The sequence below is a fragment of the Moschus berezovskii genome, chromosome 5 (genome assembly GCF_049115385.1).
Source record: "Moschus berezovskii isolate FMDL1 chromosome 5, NW_MosBer_1.0, whole genome shotgun sequence".
NCBI classification, from domain to species: Eukaryota; Metazoa; Chordata; class Mammalia; order Artiodactyla; family Moschidae; genus Moschus; species Moschus berezovskii.
Window position 1 is genome coordinate 64,531,672 of NC_142464.1, and position 25,997 is coordinate 64,557,668.

Genomic DNA, 25,997 nt, shown 5'->3' on the forward strand with positions numbered 1-25,997 from the left:
AAATATGACTGCTGTTGATCAAGGAAGCTTATGACAATCATCCCCAAAAGAGGTGGTTTGTGGGAAAGTGAGAATGGTGGAGGTGCTGAGAACTGGTTAGAACCCAGGCATATTTCCCAAGTCAAACCGGTAAGATTTGCTGAATCTGGCCTGGATGCAAACAAGGTAGGAAAAGGTCGACAGTGACCCCAAAGTTTGAGGTCTATTATATTATGACAGGCAATCAAAGTACACCAAAGAGAACTTTCACTACTCTAGTTCTTCCTCTAGATGACAAATGTTCCATGCCTTGCTTCTGAAAACAAGGAAGATTTCAAAACAAGGAAAATTTATATGCTTCTCATCCCAAATTCCCAAGTGTTCTTTAAAAAAAAAAAAAAAAAAATTTAGTTTTGCAGTTTCACAGCTGCCACTAGAGGGCTGTATGATGCTGTATAGAAACAGAATTAACGTGGACACATAACATGAGAAGGCAATGGCAAGCCACTCCAGCACTCTTGCCTGGAAAATCCCATGGACGGAGGAGCCTGGTAGGCTGCAGTCCATGTGGTCACTAAGAGTCAGGCACGACTGAGTGACTTCACTTTTCACTTTCACACACTGGAGAAGGAAATGGCAACCCACTCCAGTGTTCTTGCCTGGAGAATCCCATGGATGGGTGAGCCTAGTGGGCTGCCATCTATGGGGTCGCACAGAGTCAGACATGACTGAAGCGACTTAGCAGTAGCAGCAACTGAAAATGGTCCTTGAAAGGGAATGACTATTCAGAATTTTTTTTTAACTGAAGTATAGTTGATTTACAATGTTGTGCCAATTTCTGCTGTATAACAAAACAATTCAGTAATAGATATATACACATTCATTTTTAAAAATATTCTTTCCACTATGGTCTATCCCAGGAGACTGGAAAGAGTTCCCTGTGCTATACAGGACTTCACTGTTTATCCATTCTAAATGTAATGGTTTGCATCTACTAACCCCAAACTCCCAGTCTATTCCTTACCCTCTCTACCTCTTGGCAACCACAAGTCTGATCGCTACATCTGAGTCTACTTATATTTTATAGACCAGTTCATTCGCACCATATTTTAGATTCCACATGTAAGTGACATATTGTATTTGTGTTTGTCTTTCTGACTTTTGTCACTTAGTACGATAGTCTCAAGCTGCATCCATGTTGCTGCAAATGACATTATTTCATTATTTTTTATGGCTGAGTTGTATTCTACTGTATATATGTACCACATCTTCTTTACCATTCATCTGTTCATAGACATTTAGGTTGTTTCCACGCTTGGACTATTGTGACTAGTACTGCTATGAACACTGGGATGCATGTATCTGTTTGAATTATAGATTTGTCCAGGTATATTCCCAGAAGTGGGATTGCTGGGTCATATGGTAGTTCTAGTTTTCTGAGAAACGTCCATACTGCTTTCCATAGTGGCTGTACCAATGTACATTCCCAACAACAGTGTAGAAGGGTTCCCTTTTCTCTACATCCTCTCCAGCATTTGTTATTTGTAGAATTTTGAATGATGGCTCTTCTGATGTGTGTGAGGTGGTGTCTCATAGTAGTTTTGATTTGCATTTCTCTAATAATTAGTGATGTTGAACATCTTTTCATGTGCCTCCTGGCCATTTGTATGTCTTCTCTGAAGAAATGTCTATTAAGGTCTTCTGCTCATTTTTCGAGTGGGTTTTTTGTTGTTAAGTTGCATGAGCTGTTTGTGTACTTTGGAGATTGAGCCTTTGTCAGTCAGATCATTTGCAAATACTTTCTCCCATTCGTAGTTTTTTTTTTTTTTTTAATGGTTTCCTATACTATGCAAAAGCCTGTAAATTGGATTAGGTTCCATTTGTTTATTTTTGCTTTTATTTCTATTTTCTTGAGAAACTAACCTAAGAAAACACTGGTATGATTTATGTCTGAGAAAGTTTTGCTGATGTTCTCCTCTAGGAGTTTTATGGTGTCATGTCTTATGTTTAAGTCATGGCTTATGTTTAAGCCATTTTGAGTTTTTTGGACCACTCAATTCTTAAACTTTCTTCTAATTATGAGAACTACCCACTGAAAACATCACCTGCTTCTTAAAGTAACACAACAACCTGTGTTACCACAGGTGTCAAGGGAATGCGTATTAACTGAAGGGCCATTAGCTGTTACAATCCTCTGAGCAGTTCCAGTAGTTCTGCTTGAGGACGAAAGGAATCAGACTAAATTTTCTAGGTTGAGGAAGAGAATTCAAGACGTTATAATTTCAATAAAATTAACTTGCAGCTAAGAAAATAACATTTCACTAGGAAACCCAGGGGAATTGAAACCTTAGAAAATCTGTGGGGAAAAGCTGCCAAATTGTAATCTTCTCTTAGCAATGCCAGTGGGTGATGTGGGAGTTTAGAAATCGTGACACTGGTTTCAGGGGAGACAAACGGAGCTGTGTATATAGGTCACTCAGAATCTTTTCACCAAAAATAAAGAATTCATCTCTGTTAGATGTCAAACTACTGCCCCTTTCTGTCCTAAACTTTGATTTTGCTTCTTAATAAGACTGAAGCAAAGTGTTTCATAAGCAACTATGATTGATTTCTCAGTTTCCACCAAATAAAAAATAATCAAGCATTTGTATATACGCAAGGAGGACAAAAAGACAAACACTTAATAAAAACACATTCAGCATCTTGCTGAAGGTTCCCTAATAAATATATAGACACATGTGCTATATATATATATATATCTACACTTATAAAAGATGTGAGCTGTTACTACGTAAAAACAACTTTCAATGAAAATAACACAGTAATTCTATGTGGATAGTCTGTTTTCACTGAAGCAGTATTTTCATGGCTTCAAAAATTAAAGACCTAAGCCTTATTCAACACACAAAAATTCATACTAAAGTTCACGAAATTCTTATACTAAGCTTAACATCATAAAGATGAACTCCATACCACAGAGGGATTTATTGGTCCACTGTAAACATATAACTTTTAAACATGTGTGGGTTGATACATTTTATTTCAATAAAATGTGTCTGTTTAATTTTTAGCTGCCACAAGTAAATATGGCTAAACAGATTTGCACACAAGTTGAAGTTTTATTTAGTACATCTATCTTAAAATGCAGACTCTGTGGCATATGTGAATTTTACTATGAGGAGCCAAGGGGAAGAGGATAAGCACCTCAAAGAAATAAGCATTTAGCTCGGCCAGTGGAGGCCAGAACATAAGGACAGACCATTCTGATAGCCAGTTGACAGGAGCAATGTCGTGTGTTTTAAGAAAATACAGAAACAGAGAAACTGTGATATCAAACGTATTTCTCATATTGAGTATCACAACTGTGGAAGACTTTCTGAATTTCAGGCAATGAGTCACAATACATATGTCTGTATCAAATACTCTAGGACAGGGGTTGGCAAACTTTCTGTAAAGGGTCAGAGAATAAATTTCCTAGGCGTTCCTGGCCAGACAGTCTACAGCAATTACTCAACGCTGCCACTGCAGCACAGAAGGAGCCATAAGGCAACGTGTAAATGAATGAGCGTGTCCGGGGACTAGTAAGATAGTATTTACAAATACAAGCGGGAGGCCAGTTTGCCAACCTCGACTCCAGGTGACGGTTCGTGACTTTTTTTTAAAAAGCAAGTCAAGTGAGAAGCACTTTTTAATTACACCTGGGCAGCATATATGATTCACAGTGTGATGTGTGCATTCACGTATGTTTCACAGTATGATACGCTCGCTGTAGGCACTGCACTTTGATACTCCTTATTCTATGTTTGTTTGGTTTTTGTTTGGGGGGTTTTGGGGGACACAATCTGAAACCACTAAGTTGATCTCATAAATGGATAGTGAGTGACTCACAGTCTGAAAAAATGTAGCTCCAGGGTGAACAGCATTGGGACTTATCCATTTACTGAATATCTAAAGTAATAAAGGAAGCTTTTCAGTGACATATAATATTTACTGAATGTGTTCTATATGCCATGCATTGCCATATGTTCAAGGAATCTAGAAATGTATAAAAGAAAAATATTGCCCCATAACAGCTAGTATTGTTGTTTATTTATAAAATGTATAAAACAGGATACTAACTGTAACATCTACAAACCTCAAAAGACTATTTTGAAAATGAAGCTTTTAGCAAATACCACATATTCAGTAATTTTTCCAGGTCACCAATATTCAAATAGTTAAGTACCAAGAAGTACTTTTAAAAATCAAGTTATCATCTATATTAAAATGAAAAAAGCCTTTAAAATCTAATGTCTTAGGTAATGAAGATGGCCTTATCTATATTATTTAAGAGCAGTGAGGTTTATAGTACTGATATATTGACAGTCAAAGTTACAACAGAGAACTTTAACTCCCCTATCTCTACCTCTCCTGCACCGTTCCAAAAAAGATAAGATACAAAGGTTTAGACTTCATCCACAAACCACATGTCATTTTTAGATCAATTTTAGCCATTAACTGACCCATAGGATGATACAAGGTGAAAAAAAAAAAAAACTCAAGGAATAGAAAAGACACTCCAAAATCTGTATTAGAATGATTACTATGCCTGCATGTTCAGGTAAAATCAGCCACAGATAAACTTTGTAAAACCAATCTTTCAATTGTTATTTTCCACATTAAATAACTACTTTGCATTATCAACAGCTAAAAGTGAGCTCCACAAAAGCAGAGATTTTTGTCTACTTTTTTTCATTGCTATATACCCCAAATTTAGAAGAGTCCTTGGCACTCAGTAGATTTGCCCTAAATATTTGTTGCATGAAAGAACAGTGAACAAACAACACTGACTTCTCTTCTTGTTTATGTTTTGATATTATAGCATTCAAAAACTAATAGACAATGTAAATTAATTAAAAGCAACATATTTAAAGATTGCCTGCCATTTCCAGCTTGTTTATTAAATTTCTGACAGGGAAGAAATTCATGTGAACATTTTTATAAGGATAAAGACAGACTCTTACCTTCTTTTTCTACTCTAAAAACAAAAGTTCTTTGTGTTGTAACAACTTCAAATTTGTTGTCTCCTTGAACTCGTACCGTAGATATAGCAGAAAGGGGGATTATTCCTTTTGAATACTTCTCCTGTATTGGTTAGAGGAAAAGATACACAGAGAAGGCACATTAAGATAACATTCCCTTGATCAAAATAGAATGGCATGGTATTTATAAGTGCTCCTCTTTCATAATCTCAATCTAAATTTTTAAAAATCACATACAAACAGCATATAACCTCATATACACTTAATACCCCAGAAAGGAAAATATTAAGTATCTCTTCCAAGTGAGATGTCTTTTCAATTTTCTCTTCATCTGCAATTAGGCAATGAATCACATTACAAACAATTGTACTAAAATAGCAATACATCGTTCTGAAAAACAGCAGTATGTTCTTTGAAAACAGTCTGGTCAAAATGATTTTATGGTGTTTGCAGGCATCTGCTGGCCATTACAGGTACTGTAACTGAACCATTTCAAAACCACTTGCTACACACTGTGAGCAAGAATATTATCTAAGAAACCAGACTATTGGATTCTATCAATTAACCCTATTATTCAATGCTCTGATGATGAAGATCTTCATCTCACACTGCATCACTTTTTAGTCTCCAGGGGCTAAAGAATAAAAAGATACGGATTCAGGTGTTTGCAATAGGTATATACACATTACAATTTTGAAGGTCATTCCTAAGACTCTCAATGACTTTCTCAGTCTGTGCTTTCCTGGACCACCCTAAACCATTTGGTATAATAATCATCCCACAATTTCAACTACTTCCCAACAATGTAATATTGACGGGGCTCTGTGTTGGAAAGAAAAATTCAAAGAGTACTTGTACATTCACATTCAAATAGCCGCAAAATGAAAAACAGACTAACCTGAGAGAGAAGTTTAAAACTGAGTAAAAACTATAGGAAATAAAGAGTACAAAGATGAGGATTCTCAATTCTACTTACAAGAAATCAGACATATTTTCACAAAAATAGTGACATTTGAACCTGACTTTAAGAAACCCTGAGTTAACCAAACAGATAAGTGAGGAGGGGCCGGGGGGTGGGGGGATCCTGGCTGGAAAGACTGAGTAATTGAGGTGTCGAGTAGAGAGGTAAGAGGAGCTGCAGTGTAGACTCAAAAGAGATGAAGCTGTAAACACCCATCAAGGCCACATTATGAAAGGTGTTGAGTATCAAAGTAGCTGGACACAGATAAGGCTGAAAATATAAATCAAGGTCACATTACAAAATGTCTTGGACGTCAAGAGAGTTTGGACACAACTTAATAAGGTTCCTTCTACAATTCTCTTCCAGCATCCATGGAACCATTACTTTTGCATCAAGTCCCAAGGATCTGAAACAACTGGTTAGGAAAAGAATGTACTAAGTCATTCCATGCAGAGCACAAGTGTCATGTTCATATTCCTCCCAGCAGCAAAATCCAGCCATACATAGCAGATGGGTAAAAGACAGCTGCTGTGAGAGTAAGGCGGGTCTATGGGAGGTTTCTCCTCTACCAGTTGAGGACATACATTATATTCTCATGGCATTCCCTCTTAGTTATCTGACAGTTTCCTCTTCTCCGCTGTCTTCCTCTATCCTGGATCCCTGACTTCATGTATCCATCAAAACCCTATTCATCTTTAATGCCATCTTCAATAACAATGCCTTAAAGATGTCCCTTTGTCCTCTCAAGCAGCCAAAATCAAGTAAGATATTTGAACTGTGATTTAGGAATATGAGGAGGTAACTTCCTAGAAAAAGGATAGGGATGTCAAGGAATAAGTACTTACAGAATAACTTTTTCTTCTCCTTATTTTCCATTTTTGGGGTTTTAGCTTCTCTTCCTAAGGGAAAAAAATCCCTTCTTACTATTTCAACTACCAATTTTATGGGGAGAATTCTAAAATCTGTCTCTTCCTCTATTCCTTGTCCATTTCTGTCCATTCCACTTCCATATTTTTGCATCATCCATGGTACATCTAACTGTCCCATAGGCACCTCAAACTCTAAAACTGAATTATCTTCATCTATAATGGTCTATTAAGATATCACTTCTTGGTCAATCAGTCTTCAGCAGAATAGCCTTTGACTTGGGCTGCTCTTCTGCACCCACATGACTTGGGACTCCCCTACAGCTACAATGTCAACTTGCTCCCCACCACTTCCTCATTCTTTCTAGTCACATGAGCCTTCTTGTAGCTCCTTGACACATCATGATTCTGCTCAATCCAGTGACCCTGCACACTCTGATATGCGAGGCACCATTTTACATATTCATCTTCACATACTTACTGCTTCCATTTCTTTTTCCACTTCAGAATATATATATATTCCTGAAAAAAATCCTCCGACTCGGCTTTTCTCTCAGGCCCCTCATCCTGACCCAGGAAGAAAACCTTAATTTAATAGGAACCTGTGCTCTTCCTCTTGTGATTATGATTTCAGTGTGTCCACGACCAAGATAGTCATGATAACGTGATCACTGACCTAGAGCCAGACATCTTGGAATGTGAAGTCAAGTGGGCTTTAGAAAGCATCACTACAAACAAAGCTAGTGGTGGTGATGGAATTCCAGTTGAGCTATTTCAAATCTTGAAAGATGATGCTGTGAAAGTGCCGCACTCAATATGCCAGCAAATTTGGAAAACTCAGCAGTGGCCACAGGACTGGAAAAGGTCAGTCCTCATTCCAATCCCAAAGAAAGGCAATGCCAAAGAATGCTCAAACTACTACACAATTGCACTCATCTCACACGCTAGTAAAGTCATGCTCAAAATTCTCCAAGCCAGGCTTCAGCAATATGTGAACCATGAACTCCCAGATGTTCAAGCAGGTTTTAGAAAAGGCAGAGGAACCAGAGATCAAATTGCCAACATCCGCTGGATCATGGAGAAAGCAAGAGAGTTCCAGAAGAGCATCTATTTCTGCTTCATTGACTATGCCAAAGCCTTTGACTGTGTGGATCACAATAAACTGTGGAACATTCTGAAAGAGATGGGAATACCAGACTACCTGAACTGCCTCTTGAGAAACCTGTATGCAGGTCAGGAAGCAACAGTCAGAACTGTACATGGAACAACAGACTGGTTCCAAATAGGAAAGGGAGTATGTCAAGGCTGTATATTGTCACCTTGCTTATTTAACTTATATGCAGAGTACATCATGAGGAACGCTGGGCTGGAAGAAGCACAAGCTGGAATCAAGATTGCTGGGAGAAATATCAATAATCTCAGATATGCTGATGACACTACCCTTATGGCAGAAAGTGAAGAGGAACTCAAAAGCCTCTTGATGAAAGTGAAAGAGGAGAGTGAAAAGGTAGGCTTGAAGCTCAACATTCAGAAAACAAAGATCATGGCATCTGGTCCCATCATTTCATGGGAAATAGATGGAAAAACAGTGGAAACAGTGTCAGACTTTATTTTGGGGGGCTCCAAAATCACTGCGGATGCTGATTGCAGCCAGGAAATTAAAAGATGCTTACTCCTTGGAAGGAAAGTTATGACCAACCTTGATAATATACTAAAAAGCAGAGACATTACTTTGCCAACCAAGGTCCGTCTAGTCAAGGCTATGGTTTTTCCCGTGGTCATGTATGGATGTGAGAGTTGGACTGTGAAGAAAGCTGATCGCCGAAGAATTGATGCTTTTGAACTGTGGTGCTGGAGAAGACTCTTGAGAGTCCCTTGTACTGCAAGGAGATCCAACCAGTCCACTCTAAGGGAGATCGATCCTGGGTGTTCATTGGAAAGACTGATGCTAAAGCTGAAACTGCAATACTTTGGCCACCTCATGTGACGAGTTGACTCACTGGAAAAGACTCTGATGCTGGGAAAGGTTGGGGGCGGGAGGAGAAGGGGACGACGGAGAATGAGATGGCTGGATGGCATCACCGACTCTGTGGACATGAATTTGAGTGAACTCCGGGAGTTGGTGATGGACAGGGAGGCCTGGCGTGCTGTGATTCATGGGGTCGCGGAGAGTCGGATATGACTGAGCGACTGAACTGAACTGTGCTCTTCCTCTATAACAATTACTAACTCTAATTTAAATTATGATCTTTATATTTACTTATGATCATCTGATTAATACAATCTTTCTAAACTGACTGTGCATCATAGTTCTATTTCCTTCATCACCTTTCACATAATCAGTATTGTATATTTTCTGAATGAATGAATCTTATGCCCAATCAATCACAATTATACAAACTCTGACAGCTCATTTTTAGTATTTTTCTAAATTTATTTTTTTAACACTTCCACTGGCCTATACAGCCTACATTCTGATAGATAAATGCCTGATTTACTTCACGCTCTCCTGATTTGCTTCCCTACTTTCAGCTAGTGTTCCTTCTCACTTTTCCTGCATATTATTGTTCAAATGTCATAGTTGGAGAGAATAAAGGAAAGATTCATGAAGATGAAAAAGATGCACCTTGAAGTTTGCACAGGATTTTCATGGACTGTAATGTCTAATGGATTCAGAGGGAAGAACAAAACCATAGAGGTGAGACTACATGAAAAGATATGCCCAAGTTTTTCACAGTTGTACCTTGATACTGTAGAAAAAAGTCCCTGCAAAGACAGACATGACATGTCTGGTTTAGCAAAGAAAAATCCAATAAATACAGGCAGGTACCAATCTGTACTGGACTACTAAGGGCTCCAGGAATTGATAGGAGGGAGAGACTGTCTCTCCACTGTCAGGCAGCCTGAGAGATGTGAAGGGGCCCAGCACCCTTAGAACAGTGGAAGGGTCTATCTGACTGTAAGTTTGTACTGGTTGAGACCAGATAATGAAAAATTCAGAGTATTCAAAAGCATTTATCACTTCTAGGTGGTCCATTCCTAAGTTGCAGTTTGCCTAAGAATTAGAGGAGTTTATAAAATACATATATCTAATGGGATAATTAACTATTTGTTGAGTAAAATATTACCATTAACCCATTTTTCAGTAGAGAAAAGTCAAGCAGCATTGTAGGGAAAGACACAGGAATTTTAAAAAGGAGATTTTCCTTCCGCTAAATCTCTTCAGAGAATTTTTTTTAGAAATTCCTCAAAAACATAACAACTCACCCACATATCTACAATAATGTTGTTTAACAGGTCAGTACTTATGGAAGAGTAATAGAAAAATGAATCCCCCAGAAGTGATCAAAATGTTTTTAAGAAGCAAAGTACTATGTCACTTGAACTTGAGGAAGTTGCAGTTTCTCTAAAGGCTCATTTATAATCTATTATGAATTATCAAGATCAATCTCGAAATTTTTTAACACTGTAGAGGTTAAACACAAGAGGTTTCTCTTCCAGCACATGATAAAGACAATACAGAGGGGAAAAAAAGGAAACTCAATGACACCAGGCTCAAAATGACTGTTTTTCAGAGTGTACAATTTTCCTGAAGGAAAGAAATTCTAAAGCATCCCCGGAGCCTATAACACACAGATATTTAGGTCAAGTTTGTCATTTATCTACCTCTTGCAGACAATGAAAGGACCACGGGGCAACTCTGCCCACAGCTGAGTGAGAGGGGGGTGAGTCAGATCTCTTGGCAGGTGACAAGATATCAAACCTGCTGGGATGATGCCATTTTCAGTAATACAACTGAAAAGGGCTTGCTGAGACATGATTGAGTGGCACTGAGAAAAGCAGAAGAAAACTAAGGGAATAGGCAACTCTGCAAACTACCTCCTAAAAGCCTGGCCACATGCCCCTCAAGTGTATATTTAAACACTGGAAGGGGCTTCTCTGGTGGCTCAGTGGTGAAGAATCTGCCTGCCACTGCAGGAGACACGGATTCGATCCCTGGCCCAGGAAGATCTCACATGTCACAGAGCAACTAAGTTCGTGTGCCACAACTACTGACCCTGTGCTCAAGAGCCCTGGAGCTGCAACTAGTGAGCCCAAGTGCCACGACCACTGACGCCCACATGCCCCAGAGCCCATGCTCTACAACACGAGAAGCTACCACAATGAGAAGTCCGCACACTGCAACGAACACTCGCTACAGTGAAAAAAATAAATTAAAAAAAAAAAAAGAACACTGAAAGACCCAACTCATAGGTGCTCAGGACGATGAAAACTCCACTCCCAGCTGAGACGGCAGCTATGGCCCCACCGGTGCCCTCTTTTCACTGGCCTTACAATCCTCTCTTCCCAGTCCACCAATCCAGCCAGAAGGGTCACAACAGAAACCACATCTCCTTTTAGGAAACACCTAATCTAGTGGTCTTGGGGTTCTTTTGCCAACATGACACCAATCATCTGAATAGTAAAGGAACAAAATGCCATAGGAAATAATTTAACATTTTTAAAAATTTTAACGTGAAGCTACAGAATTTGTTTTATATATATATATATATATATATATAGGCCATTCCACATAGCTTAGGATCTTAGTTCCCCAACCATGGATCAAACCCAGGCCTTTGGCATTGAAAGCATGGAATCCGAAGCACAGGACCACCATAGAAATCCCTATAGTAATTTGTTTTATCATCAACTTTTTGTCTCAATTTCAAGCCAAGACTGCATCATCTTTATTGCATCAGGGCAGGTAGGTGCTCGTCTCCTCAATGCAGTTGAGATGAGCTTTTAAAGGACAGAATGAGTCTGGTTGGTCAGAGATACTAGACGTTCTCTCCTCCAGAAGGGGATAATGAGCCTGATGACAGGAAAGCCTGCCTCACTTCTGAATAGTTTCCTTCCTCATTTCAAGCAAATCAGAGAAAGGCACAGGTGATGAAGAAAACCAGGGGTCAGATTGCATCAGGTACAGAGAGTACATTATAACCACCCTACGTTACAGAAATTGCCTGGATATTCAAATCAACAAGCAAACTAAAAACAGCAGCTAAGGTAGAAAACTAGCATTTACAAATATTCATCTCATCATCCTGCAAACATTAAAGAGGTATGTTTAAACCTACTTGATGGTTTATAGGGATCCCTGCAAAGTGAAACCAATGAACACTTCTCTAAACTTTCTACTATCCTTTGTGTTTTAGCATACAGTGTGTATTACTTTCTTTCTAAAAGCTTATGCTGTTCGTCCTCTAGCACTGAAGAATTGATATATGAAAAGGAATCTACCTCAATGTTCAAGCCAGAAATAACACCAATATAAGGCAGTGAAAAATCTCTAATGAGAAGATGATGTTAGATTTTAAACTTTCAGTAAGAGAATGTGGTTAACTGCTGTTTGTATATTAAAAGAATGGACAGTTAAGATTATAAAATTGTATGATTTTGACTAACAAAAATATCAGGTATATTTATTCGTACCAACTTTTTATTTAAGGAAACACATAGAAGTTGAAAGATTAGTACAATGAACATTCATAACCTCTACCTCAATTTGACATTTGTTAACATTGCAACTTTTTTGTTTTACCTAACTATGCATGTGTGCATATACATAACATACAATATATAAATGTACTTATATATAAAGTATATACAGAGAGGCAAATTTGAGACATTTGCAGGTTTCATGATACTTCACTCCAAAATACCTCAGTCTACAGCTCTTAAGAATAAAGACATTCTTATACCTAATGAAGAAGCACCTGATGAAAACAGTACATGTCATTAAGATTCAACTGCTGAAAGAATACATTTTAAGCCCTTGCACTTTAAGATTTTCAGTGAGCTGGAACTCCAAACCCAACCTTCTCAACTTCATCAGCCATTAGTCTCCCTCACATACACTATTTTCCCATCAAAGAATTTGGGCATCTCATTCTATCAGCTATCAAGTCCTCTTCTTTCTGTTTACTCTATGTACAAACTCCTCTTTCTTCAAAACTCATGGCCATTAGAAATCTCGTGCTAGAAGCATCCCTTGGTTCTTTCATAGCCCTTCTAGAGAACAAAATAACTTCTCCTTTGTGGTATTATTTTCTAAACATCCTTAGTGCTACCTAAGATAAGCAATATCTTATATATCTGTATATCATCTATAGCAATTCCAGTAGTTTGCAGGAGATTCTCCACATATAATTGTTAAATACATAAGTTTTTAAAAATCTCAATTTTAGGCACCACGAAAAAGTTAACCTATGAAAAGAGTTAAGTGTTTTACCCTATGCAAATTCTTTTCACCTTGATAATCCAACACCTAAAGACCAAATCATGTGCTTAGTTTATTGAAATAAATTCAGCACACACAGGACAATCTTTTAAAACTGTAAAACATACTTACCTTATCGTTATTATAATAAGAAATGCTAAGGCCATCAAATTTCACCCATCTCTTCTGAAACATGCGTTTTCTGTAAAACACATGAAATTGTCATTTCACATTTTTAAGAACCATGAACTTGGATTTTAAATGCATTTGTAAAATAACTCTGTTCAGTACATTTCCATTTGCTGTTAAAACAGTGAAGAAAACAATAGGCTGTGATGATGCAGTTTAGGCAATGGTACAAAGGAAAGAAAATACATATAATGACACTTTCTAATCAGTTGACCTAGGTGTTTTTAGAAAGGATACTTCTAACAGTGTCATCATTTTTTAAACTGTAACTTACAGTGTCATCTCCAGACCTGTAAGGTTGAGTAGAAAACAAAGTGTGGATAAAAACACTATCATCATACCCATATCCTTTAAAGGGATCATCACTTAATGAAAGTATCAACAATAAAAATTTTTATCTTTCACTAAGATTATAACATTTTATCTTAGTTTTTAAATGTCTGCTTTGGAGCATTAATAGTGTTTTGCTAAAATAACAAAGCTTTGTCAATTGGATTTACATAGATATATCTAATTCTGATCAAATAAGCTGAAAAGGCCCTATCTAAATATAGAGAATCATTTGCAATCATCCAAAATTCGCTGAAACATTAACATTTTGAGAAAAAGAATCATATGAAAGGCAAATGCAGTTTAAAATGGTTGTTGATTCAAGAAGCAAAGCAAAATAATGTCATCATATGTTCTCTATTTAGGCATAAAGGAGAAAAAAATCATCCTGACTATATAAGGGAAAACTGAAGACCCACTTCTGCTTGGGCTTGTTTTTGTTTTTCAGTCCCTTTCACCAAAGTCAGACAGTCCTAAAGGTTTTGACTGTCTGTTCTCTACATGACTCAGTGTGAACTGACACAGTCGAGATACCTTTGGCCTTTATCACAGATAATATACAAAAACTAACTTCCTATTTTAAAAGTCATCTCTAAACTAAGTGGATAACCAGGTCCACCTTTTTCCTTTGCAGTTTTCTAACACATTTAAGTTAAGGAAACTGTATAACTTTCTGTGGTTTTCAGAAGATTTAAAGGCAGAAAAAGCACTTCAGAAAGTGTGGGGAACTTGTCTTCCGGGCTACTTCCTGAGCCCACACACGTGTTACTCTAATGAAATACAGCAAGCCGCCCACGTTGATCATTAGCCAAATTATTCTCCTTAGATAAAATTAGAGCAAATTGATCTGAGAAAAGTTTCAAAATCCACTGGTGTGGACAACACTGTCACATACAAGCACTCAGTTAATCATGAAGTAGTTAAGACTATCTATGACAAGACCTTAAAATTATATAACCACAACCAACTACCTTGTTCTTTCCGGCTTATTCCCTCAAACTTCTGCTGCTTTTTAACTTCTCTTGGTCTGCCATGTGTTCTCTTAACCTTGCAACATCCAACAGTGTTGGTTTTTACTTTCTTCACAGACCCAAGGGTTCTTCAAATTGCCAGCATTAAGAGTTACAAGGTAAAGAAATACTAAGCAAATACACAATAAACATTGAATAAAATCACTTAGCTCATTTCATGATCTGTCACACTTAAAGGCAGGTAACTAGACATCCTCACTCCCACACAATCTCAACACTAATTCAAGAAATCAAGGTTTTGTGCCAGGCGTCTGCCCACCTTACATGCCGAATAGTAGTAAACTAGAGTTCAGTAGTGCATATAATCTCCCATTTTAGAATAAAAATAATCAACATCAGTACAAGATAAAGGCCTTAGGACCTTCCATTAGCCCTCTAATTCCTTGGCTAACTACTCCTTACCTTTCAGGGTTCCACTTAACCACCCACACAGACATTCCACCCCTGACAAACCAATCCAAAGTAAATCACAAAGTTATTCTCTGAAAGCACCCTCTCCTTTTCCTCACAGCACTTAACACAGTCTGTAGTTATGTTTGTTGAGTTGCTTAATGTCTGTCCCCCACACCAGTCCTTATGCTTTACAAGGACAAAGTCCAAGGATATTTCATTCTCTACTATATGATCAGCAGCTAACACAGAGACAAATATGGCACTAAAAAAGAACCTGTTGAATAAAAGAGCAAAATGATTTTAAATGTCCCCTTAGCAAAACAGCAAGATGACAAGTAAAAGCTCAACTGACCAGCACTCAAATGATCAGTGTATTTTAAAAGAAAGGCTGGCAGAAGGCAGGAAAACTTCTGAAACCTCGGAGTTAGATTCAGAGTTTCAAAACCTGCCAAGGCACAGAGTAAAAAGAAGTTTAGAACCTACTTTAACCTGTCTTACTTAAGATTGTTTAGTTGCAGTCACTTGGACTTCAAGTTTTCTTAGACTTGCATTAGCATCTGGAAAGACAGTCTGAGGTCTGAGGCATCATCCAGGAAAACGAGTCGGGGAAGAGGGAGGGCAGACAGCTCAGAGATCAATCAGAAATGCCACCACATGCCTAGCTACATTTCTCCTCTTGCTGCTGCTGCTAAGTCGCTTCAGTCGTGTCCGCTTAGGCACTGACTAAAAAGAACACACATAATATTTGGCTTTCTGAAGCAAGTCAACCGAAACCTCGGCCTCTGAGAGACTCAACTCCTAAGATACTCCAACCATTTTGATTTTCTCAACTACCAGGTGACTATTCCATGTGTTCAGCCATTTTAACCCAATAATTATTTTTACCTTTTTATTTTGTATTGGGTATAGCTGATTAACAATGTCATGGTAGTTCCAGGTGAACAGCAAAGGGACTCAGCCATACATACACATATAGCCGTTCTCCCCCAAACTCCCCTCCCATCCAGGCTGCCACATATCATTCAGCAGAGTTCCACGTGCTATACAGTAGGTCCTTGTTGGTTCGGTTCAGTTCAGTTCAGTCGCTAAGCCGTGTCCGACTCTGCGACCCCATGAATCGCAGCACACCAGGCCTCCCTATCCATCACAAACTCCCAGAGTTCACCCAAACTCATGTCCATCGAGTCGGTGATGCCATCCAGCCACCTTGGCTATACCTTTTAAATACAGCAGTGCATACATGTCCATTTCAAACTGCCTAATTATGCCTTCCTCCCACTAGCCATAAGTTCACAAAACATGTATTTTTAATTTACATAAATGGCATGGTGCAATAGGTCTCATTGTTTCTCACTTTTTTTCACTCAGCTCTGTTTTTAAGATGCTGTGAGATGTGTATCTAAAGGATTAGATATGTCTCTACTCCTTTGCTTCTAATTGCTGCTGTACTACACAGTATAAAGCTCTTATATTTTAAAGGTTAAATCTGTCTAATAATCTATGGAAGATCAGTTAAATAAGACAAATCCCACCCACAATGAGATGGAATAAGAGTGTGGCAGTGGAAAAATCAACTGTTCTGTAGTTGAAGAGAGCCACTTTGCAATCCTACCATTAAAACATTACTTCTGTTATCATTCATTCATTCAGACAGGCATCAAATCTGTAGGTACCTGTTCTGTGGACACTGTCTTCCAACCATGCTATCTCCTCTCTCTAGATTCTATTTTGCCTTGCGGCCTTCCCATATGCCAAGAAAACGCTGCCTGCTCCTCACACGGCTGGCTTATCCTTGAGATCTCAGCTCAAAAGTCATTCCCCTAAGTGGACACCATTGAGTAACACAAATCCTTCAGGTTCCTTTGTCTCTTGCTCCATTTCTTTACTTAATGACACTTAGTAGAATTTTCAACTATATATTTGTATATTGCCAAATTCAGACTTGAAGAAAGTAGGGAAAACCACTAGACCATTCAGATATGACCTAAATCAAATCCCTTGTGATTATACAGTGGAAGTGAGAAATAGATTTAAGGGACTAGATCTGATAGAGTGCCTGATGAACTCTGGACGGAGGTTCATGACACTGCACAGGACACAGGGACCAAGACCATCCCCATGGAAAAGAAATGCAAAAAAGCAAAATGGCTGTCTGAGGAGGCCTTACAAATAGCTGTGAAAAGAAGAGAAGTGAAAAGCTAAGGAGAAAAGGAAAGATATAAGCATTTGAATGCAGAGTTCCAAGGAATAGCAAGGAGAGATAAGAAAGCCTTCCTCAGCAATCAATACAAAGAAATAGAGGAAAACAACAGACTAGGAAAAACAAGAGATCTCTTCAAGAAAATTAGAGTTTCCAAGGGAACATTTCATGCAAAGACAGGCTCGATAAAGGACAGAAATGGTATGGACCTAACAGAAGCAGAAGATATTAAGAAGTGGTGGCAAGAATACACAGAAAAACTGTACAAAAAAGATCTTCACAACCAAGATAATCACGATGGCATGATCACTGACCTAGAGCCAGACATCTTGGAATGTGAAGTCAAGTGGGCCTTAGAAAGCATCACTATGAACAAAGCTAGTGGAGGTGATGGAATTCCAGTTGAGCTATTCCAAATCCTGAAAGATGATGCTGTGAAAGTGCTGCACTCAATATGCCAGCAAATTTGGAAAACTCAGCAGTGGCCACAGGACTGGAAAAGGTCAGTCTTCATTCCAAAGAAAGGCAATGCCAAAGAATGCTCAAACTACCGCACAATTGCACTCATCTCACATGCTAGTAAAGTCATGCTCAAAATTCTCCAAGCCAGGCTTCAGCAGTATGTGAACCGTGAACTCCCAGATGTTCAAGCAGGTTTTAGAAAAGGCAGAGGAACCAGAGATCAAATTGTCAACATCCACTGGATCATGGAGAAAGCAAGAGAGTTCCAGAAAAACATCTATTTCTGCTTCATTGACTATGCCAAAGCCGTTGACTGTGTGGATCACAAGAAACTGTGGAACATTCTGAAACAGATGAGAATACCAGACCACCTGACCTGCCTCTTGAGAAACCTGTATGCAGGTCAGGAAGCAACAGTCAGAACTGGACATGGAACAACAGACTGGTTCCATATAGAAAAAGGAGTACGTCAAGGTTGTATATTGTCACCCGGCTTATTTAACTTATATGCAGAGTACATCATGAGGAATGCTGGGCTGGAAGAAGCACAAGCTGGAATCAAGATTGCCGGGAGAAATATCAATAACCTCAGATATGCAGATGACACCACCCTTACGGCAGAAAGTGAAGAGGAACTCAAAGGCCTCTTGATGACAGTGAAAAAGGAGAGTGAAAAGGTTGGCTTGAAGCTCAACTTTCAGAAAACAAAGATCATGGCATCTGGTCCCATCACTTCATGGGAAATTGATGGGGAAACAGTGGAAACAGTGTCAGACTTTATTTTTTGGGGGTCCAAAATCGCTGTGGATGCTGATTGCAGCCATGAAATTAAAAGATGCTTACTCCTTGGAAGGAAAGTTATGACCAACCTAGACAGTATATTAAAAAGCAGAGACATTACTTTGCCAACAAAGGTCCGTCTAGTCAAGGCTATGGTTTTTCCCGTGGTCATGTATGGATGTGAGAGTTGGACTGTAAAGAAAGCTGATCACCGAAGAATTGATGCTTTTGAACTGTGGTGCTGGAGAAGACTCTTGAGAGTCCCTTGGACTGCAAGGAGATCCAACCAGTCCATTCTAAGGGAGATCAATCCTGGGTGTGCATTGGAAGGACTGATGCTGAAGCTGAAACTCCAATACTTTGGCCACCTCATGCAACGAGTTGACTCACTGGAAAAGACTCTGATGCTGGGAAGGATTGGGGGCAGGAGGAGAAGGGGACGACCGAGAATGAGATGGCTGGATGGCATCACCGACTTGACGGACATGAGTATGAGTGAACTCCAGGAGCTGTTGATGGACAGGGAGGCCTGGGGTGCTGTGATTCATGGGGTTGCAAAGAATCGGACACGACTGAGCGACTGAACTGACTGATTTGTGTCCTCCATCTCCCATACTATTCAATAGATACTGAGATTCTTGAGCACAGAAACCATGTCTTTTTAATCAATGTAAAACCAGCGACTACCACAGTTTCTAGCATATAAAATATGCTCAATATCTAGTGCATATAATAACAAATAAATGTATTTCTCATTGTAAGATGCTTCCTCAAATCTCATTTTATGGATAGAGAAAATAAATTACTAACTAAACCACTTTACCCTTAATTTCTTTTTGTTCTTTTCAAATACTAAAGATCAGATTTTTATGATATAAACTTTGTAATTCATCAGTATTTCCACGAAATTTTAAAATACATTTCACAGTTACATCTTTTTAAAATATACTCTTTATGTGTATTTTGTATCTTCCTATTTAAAGATGCAAATATGTTTCTGAAATTACACATATAATCTATTTTATTCATTAAATGTGTCAATATTAAATTAGCTATTTTCTGCATGTGAACTTCAATACTAAATTCTACCAATTGGTTGAGGATAAGAACTTGTACTTAGATACTATCTCACAATATAAGTCCCCTTTCTGCCAAATGGACACCTGGATTTGAACTGGCAAACTCTAAAATTTAATCAAAATTTCAACTGCATAAAAGGGAGAGCTTAAGATGCACTATGTTTCTAAATGCCAATACAATTTTAAATTTTAAAAAAGTTATGAATAGTTGATTTTTAAGAATTATCTTTACTGTGTAAGAATTAGTCATTTTTCTCATATATTTATAAAAGTCTACTCAATATCCAGCAACTAATTCCAGAGTAAGTATGTAAAATTAATCTATTACAGACAATTCGATGTTGCTAAAGTACTTTACAAGCTTTCTCTAACATAACTTATGCCTTTCCCTTAAATTTCAATTAACAATTTATTTAGTAAATGTTGAAAAAAGACAAGATATAAAAACAATGTCACTCTAGTCTGTGTTCCTACCATCACATGACACAAATTAGATCTGAAATACTGATAAATTATTACACACCGATTTTAAAACCTCAGTCAATAAAGAACTTATCTGGCACAATAATCTTGATAATAAAAATAGCAAACATTTATATAGCGCTTTGTTCTAGACACTGTAGCAAGCTATACATAAATATTAATTCATTTAATCCTCCAAACAATCATAGGAAGCAAAAATATTCCCATTTTACAGATGAAGGCACTGAGGGACTGGCAGGTTAAATAATTTGCCCAAGTCACACAATTAATAAAGATCATTTCTATGAAGAAAATTCAGGCAGTCTGGTCCCTAAGTCTGTGCTCTTAACAAACTACACAAAACAGATGCTGGTACATTTTTACAGCAAAGTATCTTGCATATTCCTTCAGGTCGCAGTAACATTTGACCTCCACCTATTTGATATGTGAGTTCAATTCTGCAAAGTACTTCAGAATTCTTTCAGGAAAAAAGGTCAAAGCAAACAAGAAAAATATTAGCCTAGGTTTTATACTATTTTGTTGTTAGGATCCTAAAGGGAAACATTGCTTTGAGAAGATTTTTTACAATAATTTATAAGGTAGGTGCAGTGTCATTGATTTCTATAAGCTCTTCCCTTCAGTTCTGGTAGGGCAGCTGGTGTAGAGTTTCAGCTGCTATCTTAAATACAGTCTCGCCACCTGGTGTTGGCTTTTATTGTCTCAAAAACTGTGTATTTTAAAAGTTCTTTTTAAACAACCATGTATATACAAACAACTAAATCTCTATGAAATACTTACATGAAGGCACTCCTTTTTAATTTCGATCTGAAGTGCCAGCAAGGTTTTTATTTTTTTAATATATCTTTTAACTCTTTAAAAATTGGATCAGTATGCTAACCAATGACACTAAAGTGATAGAGGCTACCAAACTGTCATCTTTAAATATCACACAACTGAAAAGTAACTAAGTCAAAATTTATGACTTTTATTAATCATTACAAAGATACTTCTCAATTATTTCAAAAATATCTAAGAAAAAGATATCATAAATACGCTGTTTCAGATTCACCTGCCTTATTTACATAATGCTTAGGAAGTCTATGCATATTTTATCTTATTTTCTGCTCTAACCCTAGCTAGACTCAGTATTTTTGGTACAATTTCCAAAAATTCAGATTTTTATTTAACTGCTCTTTTTTATTTTAGCTAATCATTTAATCTCATAACTCTTAAGTACAAAGCTTTTCAATCCCGCAGTATTAGTTATAGATACACATCCAAGGAATTATAATATTTCTATAAAATATCAGCACTTTTCTATTCTAGAGTGTTTTTTTAGAGTGCATTTCTTCACTTTTAAGCAAACCAAAATGATTGTTTCCAAGATAATATGAACCACAATGAGTTGAGGCCAAAAAACAAATTTTCTGAAATCCCAGCTTCCATCTCTGCTTTAAATGAGGAAAAAAAAATTTTAACATAAAATCTCAAGCGCCAAAAGGAGTTTTAGAAGTCAATGATAAAGGATGAATTTCAATGTGTGACTCACAATTTTGATAATATTTACAAAGAGTTTTGCAACATGTCAAGTATACATGTATACATGACATGGTATATGTAAAATTATGCTAAAAGACTCAGACCTATTTTATGGAGTCATACTCTGTAAAAATAAATAAACAACTCAACAGCTTCTAGCTAAGATGATCACTTAAAAGTTTGCATTCATCTCTGCTGCTGCTGCTGCTAAGTCATTTCAGTTGCGTCCAACTCTATGCAACCCCATAGACGGAAGCCCACCAGGCTCCCCTATCCCTGGGATTCTCCAGGCCAGAACACGGGAGTGGGTTGCCATTTCCTTCTCCAATGCATGAAAGTGAAAAGTGAAAGTGAAGTCGTTCAGTCCTGTCCGACTCTTCATGACCCCATGGATTACAGCCTACCAGGCTCCTCTGCTCTTGGGATTTTCCAGGCAAGAGTACTGGAGTGGGTTGCCATTGCCTTCTCCGGCATTTATCTCTACTTATCCTAAAATCTCAAAGGATGAAAAAACAAATAAAAATAAATTACCTACAAACTAACATTGAACAGAGATGTAAAGAACAGTATCAGGAAATCAGGAAAGCACAAGAAGGGGTGGAACCAACTCAGGAGGTTTCAGAGAGCTGACTGCTAAGCCTACAACAGATGAAATTGAAGGCAAAACAAGTTCACTCACAAAATTTCAGAGTCTCAGGAGATATACACACAAGTGACTCTGTAGGTGACTATAAAGGGCAGGTGGCTGAGAATCAGAGGATTTGTGAAAATGCAATTGACCTTACATTTTTATGTGTGGGATACAGGGGTTCTGAGAAACTGAGTCACATAGGAAAGGAGCAAGAGCCTGACAATTATAATTTGTGTCTGATTCCAACATTCTCATTCACTTTGCTAGCTTGACTGACTGAAAGAAAATAGTTATGCTATTTTAATAAACACTAAAACTAAAAATCTTCTCCTCAAACTACAGACAAAATTGGGAAACTTTATTTGCTTGGCACATTCTTCACAAGTGATGTGTGGTTTGAGAAATGGCCAACTAGTTTCCAGTATAAAAAAAATACTTTTTGTCAGAGATTTAAGATTCAACTTCAAGTTCAAAAGGTGTGGGCTTCCCTGATGACTCAGTTGGTAAAGAATCTGCCTGCAATGCAGGAGACCCCAGTTCGATTCAGGAAGATCCACTGGAGAAGGGATAGGCTACCCACTCCAGTATTCTTGGGCTTCCCTTGTGGCTCAGCTGGTTACAGAATCCACCTGCAATGCGGGAGACCTGTGTTCGATCCCTGGGTTGGGAAGATCCCCTGGAGAAGGGAAAGGCTACCCACTCCAGTATTCTGGCCTAGAGAATTCCATGGGGTCGCAAAGAGTCGAACACGACTGAATGACTTTCACTTTCACTCTGGTCAGAGACTTGTCAATTTTCCATTACATCTGTTTTTCACTGAAAGGCTGACTATAGGACAGCATTCTGGGGAGGCTGAAGGTCCTCACCCACTATGGAGCAGGTAAAGAGTCACTCCACAGAATCAGCCTTGGAGATGCTGGGCACTGTCTGGGAAGTCAGCACTGACAAAGGAACCTACAGTATAAGCTACAATATCCTCCACGTCCTGGATTACTGGCTTCTAAGTGATCCCTCAACCACTGCTTGGGATTTGCCCCCTTTTTTGATATTTGACCTCTGGCTTTTTCACTTTCCCTAGTTCTGTGTTCAACCTGGACATGTAATTCTCTGCCTGATCTTCCCTCTTGATCCTAGAGCCTAATTTGTTTCTTCCATAAAATAACTCCAACTAATCCCTCTATTATCTCATAGACTTCAGGACATCCAGATATCACCTATACCAGTGCCTTTTCATTCCCTCTAGTCTGAAAAGTACTTCAGCTAAAAATGCCAGTTAAAATGGTTTTAACTGGCATTTTCCAAAGGTCATTGAGCTGGTATTCTTCCTCCCGAGATGATCTTTGAAGAAATGTTTTCTCAGCTCCTCTGTAACCTCATGATTCTGTACTCTGTGGACCTTTCTGTACCAACTGTTATACTTTGTCTTTTGAGTTTATCTTTCTTTGTATTTTTTTCTGCCTTAAGAGGAAGACACAAAAAAGACAAGGAACACGTTTTGCTCATTATATTCTTCCATAATGTAAGTGTATTATATTCACGCATTGCTGGATTAGCCTTAAATGTTCAGCTCCTGCTGCCCCAGATTCATATTTCTATACAATGCTTCTCTATAGTTAAAAAATTAATAATTTTTTAAAGAAGAATTCAACCTGGTGTGCTGCAGATCATGGAGTCGCAAAGAGTCGGACACGACTTAGTGACTGAATACCAACAAGAAAACAAGGTTCTTAAACATCTTGGCAAATAAAATATAAATTCCTTGAGATACACTGCATTTTTTTATAAATATGCTTGGTGCATTATACCAAATACTGAACACATAAACATCCTTAGGAAACAGCAGGTTAAGAAGTCAAAAGGGTTTTCTAATTACAGATATTCTTGGATATTTCAATAGCGCTTCTCCCAGAAGCACATTCAACCATGTTTCTCTTTTCTTTATAGCAATTCACAGGACTCTTCTGAGTTCTATATTCAGGAAATGTTGTAATAAATTCTATCCAGTCTTCCATATTTGCATCTAATCAGACTTACTGAAAAGTTTGAGCTTATGAGTTACAAATAGGAAAGAGAAAGGAAAGAGACTTGGCATTTTATCCTCAAAACCAGTAGTTTTTTTTTTTAAACACGAGACTATTAAGTTTTTCATCTGCTTGACAAGTTTGAAACACTAATACAGGCCCAAGTTCAACATTTTACTAAAGTTTTTTTTTCATTTATTTTTTAAAACCAGTAATATAAATATATAATTAGTTCAAATGCTTAAATTTTCATACTTTAAGCTCAGCTAGAAGTGTTTCCATATTTCTCTAGTTGCATGGTGTTATACAATTATTGGGCAGTTTTCACATACTGTGTATTGATTCAGAACTGGCATTTCCATTTCAAAGCAAACAGACACTCAATCATGTAAAATAAATCCAGATTATGAATTTGATTACTTTGTTTAATGTCACTTATGACTGAGGACAGTTTCAAACATTACTTGGAGAAGGATAACTGAGTATGGCTATTATTTGCTTTAAACTGTGTTCTGACAACACTTGTACTTTTCTTAAGGGATTAAACAGAATTTCAATAAGCGCACTGAGAGTCCATTGCTCTGCTGATGTACACCAGCATTATCAATAGAATAGACAGATTTCCAATCATTACAGTGTTTGGAGTTTAGTTTTTATTACATTACTATAGATTTTAAAAAATAGATGTTTTAGGAAAACTGAAAAGAAATGATGTCTAACACTAGGTTTTTTACTAATTTATTCAACAACAAACACTGAGTTATCTACCACTGCCAGGCAACCTTCCAGCTGCCGAGGATACTGCAGTAAACAAAACCCAATAGAGATGAGTGTCCCCATGGAGCATTTATGCATTAAATAAATGCTAGTGTATGAGCGATGAGAAAAACTGAGCAGTTAAGGGAGTGATGGGGTGGTGGGAGAGGGGGAAGTGGTAATATTAACTTTAGTGTCAGGGCCTCAATGCAAAGGAGACTTTAGAACAAGACCTTGAGGAAGGTAAGGTGTAAGCCATGTTGTTCTCTGGCTATAAGCACACAGGGCTGAAAGAAGAATAAGTGCAAAGGCCCTCAAAGAGGGATTCGGCTTCTGATTAGATCTAGACTTGATAGAATAATAAAGCAGCTTTCCCCTTCTGTAATCTAGGTTATAATTTTCAACATGGGGCCCAAGGGAGATGGAGGAAGCTGGTATGAGCTTTCAGCCACACCGCTGAATCAGTTTTACGTTCTTATGTCCCACAAGCCAAACATGGCCCATTAGATGTGTTTATAAATAAAGTTCCCTTGAAACGCAGCCTCATTCATCAGTTTACACCTTCTCTGCGGCTGCTTTCATGCTCCAATGGCTGAGACACTGAGCTCCCACAGATATCATATGGCTATAAAGATTAAAGTACGTATTATCTGAGTTTTACAGAAAAAGGTTGCTAATACTTTCTCTGCAGAATTTAGAACACCATCAAAATCACTGCCACCTGCACCAAAGAGATGTGTGGCCATGAGATTAAAGCTCGGCAACCTCTGCGTAAGCAATGGACAGGCATCGTTTTGTCTAAGTAATGAGCATCAAACGCTCTCACCACAGCCTACAGAGTCTAATTAGAAAAAGGAAAAATGGACATTTTACTTGTGATCTAATAAACACAGGCTTCTTGGCCAATTACACATATTTAAGTTTTAGTAATATAATCATAGAGAAGAGCTTTCAAACTTCTTAGTGATATAACAAGCTCCTTTGTTTACTTTCCTAGCTGCTTCCTGGTCTACTGGGAAAAGTCTCTAAAGTCAG

The 25,997-nt window shown here is 37.9% G+C and overlaps 1 protein-coding gene across 6 annotated transcripts in view; it reads right to left on the minus strand.

Annotated features, from left to right (window-relative positions):
* ARAP2 (ArfGAP with RhoGAP domain, ankyrin repeat and PH domain 2) overlaps positions 1-25,997 on the minus strand; it is a 355,345-nt gene that overhangs the window by 296,864 nt on the left and 32,484 nt on the right. For all 6 annotated transcript variants that reach the window (XR_008687007.2, XM_055434098.2, XM_055434096.2 and 3 more), the window contains exons 7-8: positions 13,222-13,291; positions 4,983-5,103 (exon numbers count right to left, since the gene is read on the minus strand). Coding sequence is in view for 5 of the 6 variants with exons in the window: in XM_055434098.2 (XP_055290073.2) it covers positions 4,983-5,103; positions 13,222-13,291 (191 nt within the window). In the remaining variant the exon portion in view is untranslated. The remainder of the gene's footprint in view (positions 1-4,982; positions 5,104-13,221; positions 13,292-25,997) is intronic.